Below are 14295 nucleotides of genomic sequence, written 5' to 3'. Positions count from 1 at the left end.
GCCGTCCCTGAATGCACCCAGTGGGACACGGGGAACCCAGCCTCCCCTTGGCAAAGCCACAGAGGGTCAGGGGATGGCAGGGGACTGCCCAAACGCCATCGCCCCTCGGGGCCCGGGCAGGAGCACACGTGCCCGGGAGAGGCCGGGCCGCAGGGCAGGCAAGGGCAGGGCTCTACAAGCCACGGCACAGTGCCGGCCCCAGACACGCGACACAGCCAAGGCGGTGAGGGGAAGCAGTCGGGGGGACAAGGTCAGGCACACAGCACGGCCAGGTGGCTGCGTTTGCCAGCTCTGAGCCTCCTGCCCATGGCCAGAGGGGCTGCCAAGGCTCTGCCCACACTGCTCGGTCCCGAGCTCTGTCTGGTCTGCCCTCCCCTGCAGCACTCGAGGCTTTTCTTACACCCACAGCCAGGACCTGGGCTGGGCAGGACCCCAAAATCGCAGGAAAATGAGCCAGCTCCTTTTTCCTCTCCCAGAAACACCGGCTGCAGGGTGACTGCTGACCTGAGCCTGGGGATGGTGCAGCTCCTTCCCATTATCTGCAGCAGGTGCTGCTGGCAAAACGCCCCGTGGCCACACCGTCGTGGGGGCTGCTCTCCACTGGCTCCTCCGCGGTGGTGCTGGGGTCTCAGCACAGACAATGGCAGGAAGGGAACCACCTGCACCCATCCCCATTCCCCCGCCGTGACATCGGTACGCCCAGCTGCCTGGGCATCCCCGAAGCAGTGCTGCCAGGGGGATGCAGAAAGGGCTGCACCCCCAGGAGCACCCCACGCTCACCCCATGGCAGGGAGGGGGCTGTCGGGACCCCTTCCCGGGTCTGGGGGGACAACCCTGAGGAGCAGAGCCGCTCACTGGCCAGGTGCTGGTTAGAGTGGAGGCGCTGGGAGGCAGGCGGCCGACGCGCTCTTTGTCCTCGGTGGTTTCTCTCCCCCACACACACGCTCCCTCCCGGCCTTTGTACGCTCAACAAAAAGGGGGAACAAGCGTTACCATCTGCATCGCTAATCAGGCAGCGCCAGCAGCCAGCGGCCCAGCTACATGTGCCCCACGCAAGGCCAGCACTGGCAGGAGGAGGGCACGAGGGACAGGAGCTTCGTGACCTGGGGCAAAGACACCCCAGCATCCCCGCCACATGTAGGATGCCATTGTGGTTTTCTCCCTTTTCCCAGGGGAGGCTCCCGCTGGAGGCTCCGGCACGCACCGGGGATGCCGGATGGGCGCAGCCTGATGCCGCGAGCGTGAGGCGGCTGCTGAGCGTCTCCTTGCTCCTGAATCAGACCCAACGCGCCTTCCCTGACTCAGCCCGGGCTCGCTCCGGGATTACCCATGGCCAGGCATGTTCAGGGCAGTGGCGTGCATGAGCCATGACAGGGGAGGGAGAGGCGCCCACAGGCGCCGGCTGCACCCCGGGATCGCACGCAAGGATGCTGCGGTGACACCTGGGGTGGCGGGGGACAGTGGATGTCACCCTGGAAGGACCAGGTGACAGAAAGGGAGACCCAACTCAAGGACCCCAAACCCAAAAGCCCTCCCTGGGCCACCCAAGGGGAAGCCAGGGGGAATGCAACTCATCCCCTCACCACGGCCATGAGCCCCCGTGTCCCCGCCAGGGCGCCAGGGAGTTTCAGGCGAGGAGGAAGGCGTTCACTGAAACTCCGGGCCACTCCTTCCCTCCCCGAGACGCAATCTCGTCCGACACGCTCCCTGCGCAGGGACCTGCAGCGCAAGTTTCCCGGTAGCCTGCCCTCCCAGCTCTGCTCCCCGCCGCGGTGCCGGCCGTAGGGCCGCGCTCGCCCACCGCTTTGGCACAGAAGCTGGCGGCTGTCACCTCCTTGGGCACACCATGTTGGGCCACCCCACGCCCCGGCTGTACCCGGCCAGGCGGGGACGATGCCACGTCAGGGAGTGGGTGCTGCCGGCAGCGATGCCGAGCGGTCAGCCCAGCTCCCACACAGGGCAAAGGGGACTGACCTGTGCGATGGCTCCTCGCCTCCTTGCCGGACACAAGTTTTCCAGAGAACAAGGAAATTTAGGGGGTTTCCAAATCCCTCTGCAATGCCGGCCCTTATGGACAACGCTGGGATGCGTCAGGAGGAAAACAATTCCGGATTTACCCGAGTCACAGCTGGGATGTGCCGCCAGGCTGTCTCCAAAGCGGGATTTCGGGTCCTCCTGCTGCGGGAACCCCGTGTCCAGCAGTAAAGGACCCAGCCTGGCTTCAAAGCGTCACCCTGGGTCGGCAGCGGAGGTGAGAAGGGTGCACAGGGTGCGTGCGTGGGGTGCAGGCACCCGCCTCGCCCCAAATCCGGGCAATAAAACAGCCCGAGAGTCCTTACAAAACAGAGGTGACAGGGCAGCGATCGCTGCCAGGCTCTGCTGGGTAGGACCGAAAGCGGGAAGGGGGTTTAGTCACCAGCTGAGGGGAGGACAGGTGGGTTGTTGCCATTGGGCACACGCCTTCCCCACCACCCATTTCTGGCCCCAAATTTGCAGCCTGAACCCCCCCCCACAGCCCAGCCCACGGCAAAGGTGAAGGGCTGAGCTGTGGCTCGTCAGCGGGCAAAGTTCAGTGCTGGCGCAGGCGCTGTGGGAACACTCGGCTCCCGACCGGGGACAGGGCAATGGGTGCTGCCGAGTGGGGGTCCCCCAGTGCCGGGGTGCCAGGGCCAGCCTGGGGTGCGGGAACCCGGGTTGCTGCGTGCCCTTGCGCACTTGCCACGGGCCCACAGTTTTCTATAATTGCCCTAAGTTTAGCTCCGGCTCTCGTTGACCAGACGATTTGCATCTCACAGGCCGGCTGGAAACCACACTATTTCGGGACGTGCGTCCCAGCCCTCACCCGCCGCTCTATATATTCCTCCCCGGGCAAATTAACGTGCAGGCAGGCGCCGCCGCGGCCACAGGCCCCGCGAGCCCCCGCCACCCCCCAGCACAGCAGCTTGCTGCAAGGCCACCTCCCTTGTGTCACCCCAAAACGGGACCCAGGTGCCAGTGCCAGCAGCCCCAGCGGCGACGTGGTTAATGGTCAGCCAGGCTAATGGCTTCGGACGCAATTCCCCTGGGAAAGGCCCAGGCCGGCAGCTTCTCCCTGGAAGCGCTGCTGCGGGTGCCGGGGCACCCAGGGCTGGGGCACCCAACATGGGGCACCCTGCAGGGACAGGCTGGCTGTCCCCCTCCCTTGCAGAGGGCGCACGCCCACCCTGGCTGCTCCCCACAGCACCCCCAGCTGCCCCCGGCGGGGCGCGCACACCCCCAGCACCCCGCAGCGGGCGCGGTAAACACACAGGTGCTGCAGTGCAATGCGGGGAGAGGCGGGGGGGGGGGGGGGGGACACAGGACACACGCACAAACACCCCCCGCGGCGCCACGGGGGGCATGCCCAAGGTGACACAAAGGGGGCTGGCACACGCGTGTGTGCACACACATGAATGCGCGCACACACATGCACGCACACACCGCAAGGCACCGGGGGATGCACAGGCGCCGCAAGACAACAGCGGGCCATGCGCGCACACGCACACACCCCGCAGCGGCACCGGGGGGAAGCGGGGGGGGGGGGGGCGCGCACACGCACGCACACACACACACACACCCGGTTGTGCAACGGCGGGGGGCACACGGGCGCGCGCGCACACACAGACGGACACGGCCCCCCCCCCCCGCTCCCGGGAGGGCGATGCAGACTCGCCCCGCCCCGCGGCGGGCGGTGCGTGCCCCGGTAGCGGCGGCGGCGGTGGGGGAGCGGCGGGTTACTCACCCGGCGGCGGCGGCGGAACGGGGCCCGGTGCTGGCGGCGGCGGTGCCGGGCCCCGGCGGCGGCGCGGGGCGGGGCGGGGCGGGGCGGGGCGGGGCCGCACCGGGGCGGGCACTGCCGGCTCTGCGCGCGCCGCCCGCCGCGCCGGGCGCGGCTCCGCTCGGCACGGAACGGAACGGAGAGGTACGGAACGGAACGGCACGGCACGGAGAGGTACGGAACGGAACGGCATGGTAGGGCCCGGTACGGAACGGAGAGGTACGGAACGGAACGGAACGGTATGGAATGGCATGGTAGGACCCGGTACGGAACGGCACGGCACGGCACGGAATGGCATGGAACGACCTGGTCCGGAACGGTATGGAATGGCATGGTAGGACCCGGTACGGAACGGCACGGCACGGCACGGAATGGCATGGAACGACCTGGTCCGAAACGGTATGGAATGGAACGGAGAGGTATGGAACGGCACGGCACAGAACAGAACGGCATGGAACGGCCCGGTACGGAACAGCATGGAACAGCATGAAACAGAATGGAACGGCATAAAATGGCCCGGTACAGAATGGCACGGAATGGAACAGCATGGAACGGCATAAAGAGACCCAGTATGGAATGGCATAAAATGGCCCGGTACGGAACGGAACTGTACAGAATGGCATGGAATGGCATGAAACAGAATGGAATGGCATAAAATTGGTATTTTGGCCTGGTATGTAACGGCACGGAATGGAACAGCATGGAATGGCATAAAAAGACCCAGTATGGAACGGCATAAAAAGATCCAGTATGGAACGGCACAAAACGGCCCAGTGCGGAACAGCACAGAATGGAAGGGCATGGAAAGGAACAGCATGGCATGAAATGGCACAGAACGGCATGAAACAGCCCAGTATGGAATGGCATGGAATGGAACAGCATGGAACAGCATAAAGAGACCCGGTGCGGAACGGCACAGAATATAATGGCATGAAATGACCCGGTATGGAACGGCATAAAGTAGCCCGGTACGGAACGGCACCGTAGTCTGACCATTCAGGCGCTGCGATAAGCCCCACGCACCCGCCCGCTGCCACAGCCCGCACTGGGGGTGTTCCTGCGGCACCCCCTGCTTACACAGAGTGCGGGTGCACAGCCCCCGGTGCACGGGCTGTGAGACACCCCTGGTGCCCACCCTGCAACATGCGTACCTGCTCTTAAACCGGAGTGTGCACACACACACGCGCAGCCCGCAGCACGCATTGGAACGCGTGCACAGCCACTTTTGTCCAGCTGGTGCGTGCACACGCAGAGGGCTCACACCCCCCCGTAATCACACAGCAACGCACAGTCCCTCCAACACACCACTGCAACACAACACACACCAGTCCTCACCCTTCAACAGAACGCACACACAGCCCGGTGCACACACAGCCCCGTGCATCGCACCAGCGCGCGCACACACACTCCTGGGTTTCTCCTTTTGGGAAGGATCTGATCAGGAGCAGCACCTGATCCAGCACGGGGAAGGCTTCAGGCTGCCAGAGCAGGGTGGCCGGTCACCGCAGGCGGCTGCAGGAGCCGAGTCTGGGGAATACGAAGCAGGACATGGCGGAGCTGCCTGCAGAGCCGTTTTGGGGCGGGTGCTTCTCCCCACACCGCCTGTCCCCAGGGAGGGCTGTCAGCCTGTGGAAACCAGGCCGTTCAGGATGGTGCCTGGCTGCCTTGGCCTGGAGATAGCACGTGATTAACGATGAGCATCTCTCAGCGAGGCCGGCAGCGAGAGCTGCAAAGCCTTTGTTATGCCCCTTCCAGCTTTGGGACATCGCATCAGGGTCAGTCGAATACAGCCAAAATCCTGCAGGACAACGCCAGCTGCGCACAGTGTGAAGGCTGGCGGTGGCTGCCCTGGGACAGATGATTTTAGGACAAGGCCCACAGTCTCTGTGCTGGGACATCCTCCCTTGCCATCGAATGTGGGAGCAGCTGGGACACCTCTGGGCCCTTTGTGGGACATGGGTGGCACAGCAGCCCGGGGAAGCTGGAGCAGGGCTTGGGGAACAGGGACCCCAGAGACAGGCATCCATGAGCTCTTTCCAAAAGCGCTTTTCAGGGAGTGCTTCGTCTCTGCTGGAAAGACCAGGATGGACAGAGGGACCTATGGGGACAGGGGTCTGCCCCCAGCACCATCCCTGCCACCTCCCACAGCTCCCCACCCTGCCCTGGGGTGCCCCGGAACATTCATCCCAAAAGCCTGCCACTGTCCATCGGAGGCTGAGCCAGGACAAGTGTGGTCCTGGCTCTCATGCAGTTGGGCTGTGAGTGTGACGGGTAAGGGGGACTCTGGTCTCCCCTGCGTCTATGGCTGTGCTACCCTGCCTTGCCGCATGGCAGTGCCGGGTTGCGCACTAGCCGGAGGCTGAGCCTTGCCATGCCTGGGAGAAAGGCCTCCGATATCCAGCCCTCAGCAGCTCTGCAGCAGTGGGATTCTCCTCCATGAGCTCTGAGAATCGCACTGGATTCACCCCTTTCTCGGGACATGCTTGCCCGGGTGTCACAAGCCTCTGTTCCCTCGCAGCGGTAAGGCTGGGTGTGATATCAGCCCACAGGACACAGCCCCGGCGATGCAGCAGAGCAGCACGGGTGTGCGGGAGCGCGGCGAGAGCAAGCTGGCAGCCGTGCAAGGGGCCTGGTGCTGTGCCCTGAGATGAGAAACCTGGCGGTGGAGGAGATGCAGCCCTTGCAGCGGCAGAGGACGGCGGCAGTGAGCGCAGCCGCCTGCTTTTGTCACACTTTCCTTTGTCCCAGGCACGTGGCGCCCAGCACGGGGAGCCGCAGCTGTCCGGAGAGCAGGGATAAGGACGAGTGAGCTGGAGGGGAGGCAGAGCCCCAGCGCAGCTGCCAGGAGGGTTTTCCGGCTGCGGTGGCAAGGGGACACATTGTGTGACTGTACCTCTGCCCTGCCACGCCGGCACAGGCGTGTGGACAGCCGCTTACAGCCTGCGGCAGCTCCTGCTTCCTTATCGCGCCGGGCAGGCGGCAGCGGGGCTGATGCCGGTTGAAACCGCCGAGCCGTGGGACAGCGCAGGGTCCCAGGTGGCTCACGCAGCCCCGCCACCAGCAGCCAGCCAGCAGGGCCAGCCTTCTGCCACCTCCCCAGGGCTAAACACCTCCATGCTTCCCAGCAAGGCAGAAGATCACATCCAGGGATCCAGACTGATCCATCACTCTCCCAGGGACAGGCTGCCATGAGCAGCTCTCCCCTGGCACGGGGTTTCATGGGCACCAGCAAACCACTTGCCCAAGGAAAGTCTCTGCGTTGCCCACGGCTGTCTAGGGAGAAGCGGGACAGAGCCCCGGTGCCAGTGGCGTTTTGCGGTGCTCCCAGCAGGCACAGACGGCTGGCCGGAGCGGCGAGGGCCCGGAGCCGGGCTGGGAGGGGAAGCATCTGTTTCGCACCGCCGCGGGGTTTCCTAAATAGGTCACCGCTTTTTTATAGTCTCTGGGATCTAGAAAAACCAGTTGTTCCAGACAACCCGTGGACCCGCCAGCATCGTCACAGCGGTGGCTCCCCAGGCACTCGCCGCTGGCCCCCCATGTCCTTGGGGGGGGGGGGACCGCCACGGCAGATGAGGTGGGTGAGCATTTGGGTAGCCCACCGCACCCCAAGCCAGACCCCGGGGTGCTGCTCTCTGCCGAGTGACCTGTCCCCAGCCATGCCCGATGTGGGGTGTGCAGGGAGGGGCTTTCCCCCCCACCTCGGCGTTGCTGCCAGCTCCGGGCTTTGCCCTGGGACTATCTGCAGCCAGATCCAGTGTTTTCCCTTGGCCAGGGGAGCCGGGTGCCCGTGTGGGGTGTAGCGGGGTGTAACGGGGTGCGCGGTGCCGTACACCCCTGCACACGCTGTACACCCGCATGCGCCGGCTGCGGCGCGGCCTGCTCGGGCTGAGCTCTCCCTCTAGTGGCACCGGGCTCCTGGCAAAGCCTTCGCACCGCCGGGGCGGCCGAAGCCACGGCCAGGGCATGTCCCAGGGTCTGGATGGAGCCGGTGGGGGGACAAGCTTCAGCCTGGCCTCCCCCTCGCAGGCAGGGGTGCCCATGGTGGGCTGCACAGGGAGGGCGCCCGGGGGCTTTGCAGGAGCATTCCCGCCACCAGCCCCACGTTTTTGCAGCCCCGCAGGGGGCAGGTGGCCCTGCTCCTCCCTTTCCCTGACCCCACATTTGCTGGGACGTGTTCAGCCAGGAGCTGGTGGCAGGCTTTAGGGGTGCAGCTCCCAGCTCTGCCTCCCAGTGACCCCCTCTGGCTTCACCCACACCATCCCCATCCCCATCCACCCACAGCACCCAGGCTCCCGGTGCAGCGTGTGGCAGCAGCCAGCGAGGGGAAAGGCATCCCCCCCACGAGCCCCAGCTTCCCCCAGCCATGGCGGAGCCCTGCCCGCAGGAGGGGTCCCTCAGGACCCCGCTGGGTCCCCTGGGGCTGGGCTGGGTGGGTGCCGTCCCTGCAGCGCGGCCCCAGCAGGGTCCCCCCCGGGCCGGGCGCCAGGCCTTGCCGCGGGCAGCGCTGACGGGGCGCTTTGTTTTGTGCTGGCCGCCCGGCGGGGAGACAAAAGGGGCAGTCAGACGCGGGCGGCGCATTGTGGCGGCAGCCATGCGCTGAGGCAGCAGCCCGCCCCACCACGCTCGCCTCGTGATACCCCCCAAGGGCCCGGGCCTGTGCCCGCCATGGCACCCTGGGGCCTGCAGCCCTCCCTGAGGGAGCCATGCTGTGGGGAAGGGCGAGCGGGACATGGTTGCCATGGTTACGGCGAGGCCTGAGCCCTAGGGGTGCTTCGTTGCCATGGTTACCGCAGGACTGAGGCCTCACATGCCCATGGTGGCTCCCCCCGGGGCACGGGGCCAAGGTGGTGGCAGCGCTGTGTGGAGCTGGTGGGCTACCACCAGGGTCCAGCGTGGCTATAGGGCCATGGCTGCCGGGCCGGTGAATGGGAGGCCCCACACCAGGTCCCTCCGAGCGGGGAGGAGCAGCCTCGCAGCCCCCCTCGCCCCGCCATGGCGCCGCGGTGGGAGGAGGGCGTCCACACCGACGTGGAGGCAGGGCCCCGCCATGGCTGGTGGAGCAAGGCAACCGTGGTGCCCGGCGAGCACCCAGCCGAGCCCGCCGCCCGCGGGGGTCTCGCCGGGAGGGTGTCGCACCATCCCCACCGTGCCAACCGGCGCCAGGGCCGGGCCGGCCCCTGCGCTCGCCCCGTGACGGCGCGGTGCATTGCCCCTGGAAAATGCCAGAGCAGTCAAACCGTTGAGTCATTTGTGCCCAAGATTATCTGTGCAAACAACCGTCCCGATTATTTTTTTTTTTATTATCAAATTTTTTTTTTTTTCTTTTTTTCTTTTTCCCTAAGAATGTGGCTCAGACCAGGGGGATGAGCAGCTGAAATCTCCGGGGATCAGCGGGACAATGCCAGAGCAAGCATTGTGCTGACGGCTCTGCAAACGCTGGCACCGGCTCCCAGCCAGCAGCACCCTATAAAAGCTGAGCCGCTGAAGTAGGCAAACATTACATGGGCGAAGCAGCAGTAACCGCCTGAGCTAGGTGAGTCCTGGGACCGATCCGTACCTCTCCCACCTCGCCCCCGCTCCCGCCAGCCAGCCGGGCAGACACCTTTCCTCCTGCCCGGTGGCAAAAGACACCCAGAGGGACCATCCCCGTGGCAAAAGATAGGCTCACACATCCCCGCTGGCAGACGGGGTGGCTGAGAGCCCTTCCACCATGGGGCACCCTATTCCTGGCACCTGCACGGCCCCGGCCCCTTGCATGGCACCCCGGCTGGCATCGCTCATTAGCCGGGGCCATCCATGGGAGCCCACCGTGCCTCCCAAGGGAGGCACAGCCGGGGCTCCGGGGCAGGGAGAGGGGGGCAGGCGGGTCTGTTGGACACCGCCAGGTACCGGGCAGCCTGTGCCCGCCACTGCAGCTCCTCACTCCGGCTCAGGGGTGTTTTTCCTAGCGATGGCCTGGCCTCGGGAAAAGAGAAGGGGGAGCTGGGCACTGTGCCCCGGCGGGCAAGCAGGCTCCATGCCATGGCTGGGAAGAGGGAAGGGGCATCGCGGCAGTGAGAAGGGAGCACCCCGCTTTGGATGTGTCCCAGAGCCCCCAGCTCTGTCCCCCACCCCATCCTGTGGCTGGCAAGAGGGTCTCACTGCAACTGGCGTGGCTTGTCCCCAGCAGCAGGGCAGCTGCCTTCAAACAGGCGCGGTGGGCAGTGGGCACTGAGCCCTCGCCCAGCCCCACGAGCGGGCAGCAGGGATGCACGGGGGCACACTGCAGTACAAACGGCTTTTCCTTCCTTCTCCAGACACCGTTCCAGCAGCAAAGATGGCTCAGACAAACCCTCTGCCTGTCCCCATGGGCCCATGGAAGGTATGTCCTCGAACTCCTTGTATCTTGCCTTTCCCGGTGTGCAGGTGGGGGACAGGGAGAGGGACAAAGCCAGTCCTCCAGGGCCAGAAAAGCTGCACAGCAGGCAGTGAGGCAGGGGGGAGCACCCGAAGCAAGGCACCCGTGTCCTCTGCCCATGGGAACTCGCCTCCCACCTGCTCAAAAGCCTCCCAGATGTTTTTCATAAGCTTCTTTGCAGCACCCTGGCCCAGCCATGCCCTGCTCTTACCAGTTGTCCTGTGCCCGGTGGTTACAGCGGTCCCCAAAAGCCACGGGCTGTTATTTGCCCTCCCCTGTTGGTGCAGGCAGGCTGGCAGGGCGGGCAGGGGCAGGCACCAGGGCTGCAAAGGGGGTGGTGGGCACGGCGGAGCGAGGTGGGGAGCAGCCCCGAGGGGTCTGGCAACATCTGCGGGGATACATTTTGAGGAGGGGGCCAAGAGAAGCACATGCGTAACCTGGGCGCACCCCGTCAAAGCCTGGAGCTGTCAAGGGAGAGGAGAGTGTCAGCTGCAGCCCCCAGGGAGTTCCCCCTCGCCCTTTCCCCAGTTAATCCTCTTTGCCCTAGAGCGTTCGGAGCAGAGGCCGGGAGAACCGCCAGCCACAGCCCTGCCACCCGCCCGTCCCAGAACGGCTCCGCTCCTCTCTCCGGACGGCACCGCTGCCCCGGGAACTGATCTCCGCAGGGGTGAGCAGGAGAGCGGAGCAGGGGCTGGTGTGCGGCTCCCCCGACACCAAGGCAGGGCACCGCGGGGCCAGCAGTGCAGGGACGCGCAGAGGCGTGTGGGGCTGCATCCCAGCCCAGAGGGGTACCCAGTGCAGCCTCCGCCGGCTCTTTCCCAGACGGAGCGTGACCCTCCGTCTCGAAGAGATGCTGAATCGTCTGGGGCCACTGCCGAGCGGTTCCCAACTCGGCAGCTCGCTCTCCATTCCAGATCACCGTGTACGACCAAGAAAACTTCCAGGGCAAGAGGATGGAGTTCACTTCGGCCTGTCCAAACATCATGGAGTGCGGCTTTGACAACATCCGCTCCCTGAAGGTGGAGTGCGGCGCGTGAGTACCAGCGGCAGGGATGCTTTCCCAGGCGGGTTGGCAGAGCAAAGGGTGCCTGAGTGCAGAGCGGGGCCGGCTGTCCTCGCTCCGCTCGGCTGGAGCCAAGCACCGCAGCTGGGGGAAGCCAGGCATGGGGGATCCCACCCTGCCAGGGTAGAGCCGCCAGCTCGGGGCAGTACCGACACAGATGGAGGGCCAGAGGGCGGCGGCAACACCTTTGGCATCATCCAAAACTGCCTTCCGCCGTCTGGGAGCAGCCAGGTTTGGAGCTCCCTGGTGCTCTGCAGGGTTGCTGCCCAAGGATCGGCACTCAGCAAGTGACTCTTGAGCTCAGCTTGGTCCCCATCTGCCTATGTATCCCTGGGAAGAACCACTTTCCTTGCTCCAGGGCCCAGCCCTGCTCTGCCCCGTGCTCTCCCTGCACCTTCCAGCTCCTCAAGGTCAGAGCAGCGCCTTCCTGCAGCCTGCGCCGGGCTGCCCCAGTCGCTGACAGGGGTAGGGAGCAGAGCCAGGCTTCTCCCTGCACCCGGACATCTTCCCTGGCACAGGCGAGGCATCTCCGGAGCTGCTCCGAGACGCTGTGTGTAAGGAGCGGTCCCCACGGCAAGCATCCCGCTGGGGCCGGGGAAGCAGACAAGATAGATTTGCGCTGCTATATTTAGGATTTGTAATGCTAATGGGATTACAGCGGCATGCGTGCTCACGCCGTAATCAGCTCGCTGCTCCAGTTGACGTGTTCCTAATCAGGCTGGTCACCTTGCACAGAGGGAAGCCGACTGCGGGACACTGGATTGGGGCTCAGTTTGGGTCAGTGGCAAGAGGCTCTCAACCCCCCCAGCTCAGCGTGCCCCTCAGCACCCCACGTACCCCATAAGCGGGGGGCCTGCGGGCTGCACAGCCTGTGCCATACTCCTTCCAGCCCAGCCTCTGCCTCCCCGCTCCACTCGGCTGCGGCTGTCCCATCCCTCGTCCCTGTAAGGGGACGTGCCCAGGAAGGTCCCCACGCTGGGGACAGGCAGCCTCTTGTGTGGGCAGCACCAGGGCTTGAAAAATGTGTCCTCTGGGGCGTAGGCATCGCTCTCACCTCTCCGTGTTTGTTTCCAACAAAGATGGGGACCCAAAAAGGGGAAAGGCAACAGCTCCCTGCCCTGCCCGCAGCCAGATGGGTTCTGCCTGGTTTGGGCATTAGGAATTCAGGTCTTTCCAGCTGTGCCAGGTTGTAATTGGGAAACAAGTAAGAAATGAGGCCTTTGGGAGGGAAGGGCAGCCAGGGGTGTCCTGTGGCATCTTAATGTGATGCTGATCTGCATCAATAACCAGAGTGTTAGGAGAAAGCGAGGCACCCTCGCAGGCTGGGCCCCGTGAGGAAGGGTCCCCATCGCCCGCTGCAGCCGGGGGATGCCGGTGCTGCCGTGCAGGCAGCCTCCCAGGCACCAGACACGGTTACACACTCCCCGGCTGCTCTGCCCACATCCAGCACCGCTTCCTTTCCTCCCGGACTTGCGGGCAGAGGCCAGATCCCAACCTCCTCCTTGCACCTACATCCGTGCCCCGGTGCCAGCCCCGAGCAGGAGGCCCAGAGCCGCCGCAGGAAGCCCTGGCAGCCCTCGCTCTGTTTTTGCAGCTGGGTCGGTTACGAGCACACCGGCTTCTGCGGGCAGCAGTTCATCCTGGAGAGGGGAGAGTACCCGCGCTGGGACGCCTGGAGCGGCAGCAATGCCTACCACATCGAGCGTCTGATGTCCTTCCGCCCCGTCTGCTCCGCTGTGAGTGTCCCGGCTCCCTCGGAGCTCTCACGTCTCTGATCCCTTTAAAATGTCCCAAGCGGTAGCACCAGGCCAAGGGAGCGAGGTTAGGAAAGGCAAACACAGCCAGGCAGGGGCTCTGCAGGTAGCAGAGGCTCCTCGGGCTGGGCTCAGCTCTTCCTCCGCGTGCCCAGCAGGATTTGCCGTTGCTCTCCTGTTTTCCTAAAACTTGTATTAAGGGAACTTTTGGTCCAGCTGTACATTTCCAGACCTCGGGGACAGCCAGCCTGAGATGGTAGCTGTGGCTACACTGACACCTCCCAGGCCAACCCCTGCCCCAGCATCACCCTGCTGAGCACCCCCACACATCTCAGCTTTGGGAAAACCAGCCTCCCCCGCAAAAACCAGCCCAGGCTCTGGACCCCTCCCTCCTTCGGGCTGTGCACACAAATCCCAGGAAACCCTCCGAGACATGCCATAGGGAGGGACAGCCATTGCCCCACCATCCCCATCCACGCTGGGGAGGGAGCACCACCTCCCCCTCACCCCCTGCTCTTCCCCCCCAAGAATCACAAGGAATCCAAGATCACCGTCTTTGAGAAAGACAACTTCATCGGCCGCCAGTGGGAGATAGGCGATGACTACCCCTCGCTGCAGGCCATGGGCTGGGCCAACAACGAAGTGGGCTCCATGAAGATCCAGTGCGGCGCGTAAGTGATGGGCAAAGGGCCACGGGCAGCAGGGACAAGCCGCTGCCATTGCTGTGCTACCACAGCTGGAGGGGGGACACCCCGCAACCCCCTTGGCTTACCTCTTGTCCCCCTTACGGCCGCCTGACGACTCCTTTTCTTCCAGCTGGGTTTGCTACCAGTATCCCGGGTACCGTGGCTACCAGTATGTCCTGGAGGCTGACCACCACGGAGGAGACTACAAGCACTGGAGAGAGTGGGGTTCACACGCCCAGACCTCCCAGATCCAATCCATCAGGCGTGTCCAGCAGTAGCTCCCCACTTTCCAGTACATCTCTGCAAGGTTTCCAAAGCTCACCGGCTCCCTTTTGGTGCTAATACTCCCCTCCCAAAATAACCACCCCTTCTTGTACTGCAACTGCTTATGGGACAACACTCCCGAACGGTACCAACCGCCACAATTGCCAATAAATGTGACTGAAAGAAAAAGATAAACCGGCTTGGTTGTTGTTTGCTGTTGTGTGTTTGGGATTGAAGTCGCGCATCCCCACCCCGGTAGCGGGGACCAGGCGCTTCCCTGCCCAGTTCAAGCAGGACCGAAGGCCGGTGGGGCTCACGCCAAGGCAAGTTCACCC

At 64.6% G+C, this 14295-nt stretch overlaps 2 protein-coding genes across 2 annotated transcripts in view; one reads left to right on the top strand and one right to left on the bottom strand.

Annotated features, from left to right (window-relative positions):
• Positions 1–14295, bottom strand: part of NUFIP2 (nuclear FMR1 interacting protein 2) — a 39677-nt gene that overhangs the window by 1406 nt on the left and 23976 nt on the right. The window lies entirely within an intron of this gene.
• Positions 3872–14118, top strand: CRYBA1 (crystallin beta A1). The gene is given in 8 exon segments (XM_063341585.1): positions 3872–4015; positions 9139–9315; positions 9317–9329; positions 10093–10157; positions 11108–11226; positions 12851–12992; positions 13539–13681; positions 13827–14118. Coding segments are annotated over 7 exon segments (648 nt in total). The 5' UTR covers positions 3872–4015; positions 9139–9297; the 3' UTR covers positions 13975–14118.

This window comes from Chroicocephalus ridibundus, chromosome 7, assembly GCF_963924245.1.
Source record: "Chroicocephalus ridibundus chromosome 7, bChrRid1.1, whole genome shotgun sequence".
Taxonomy (NCBI): Eukaryota; Metazoa; Chordata; class Aves; order Charadriiformes; family Laridae; genus Chroicocephalus; species Chroicocephalus ridibundus.
Note: the sequence above shows the minus strand (reverse complement) of the source record. Positions and strands in the feature narration are given on the sequence as shown.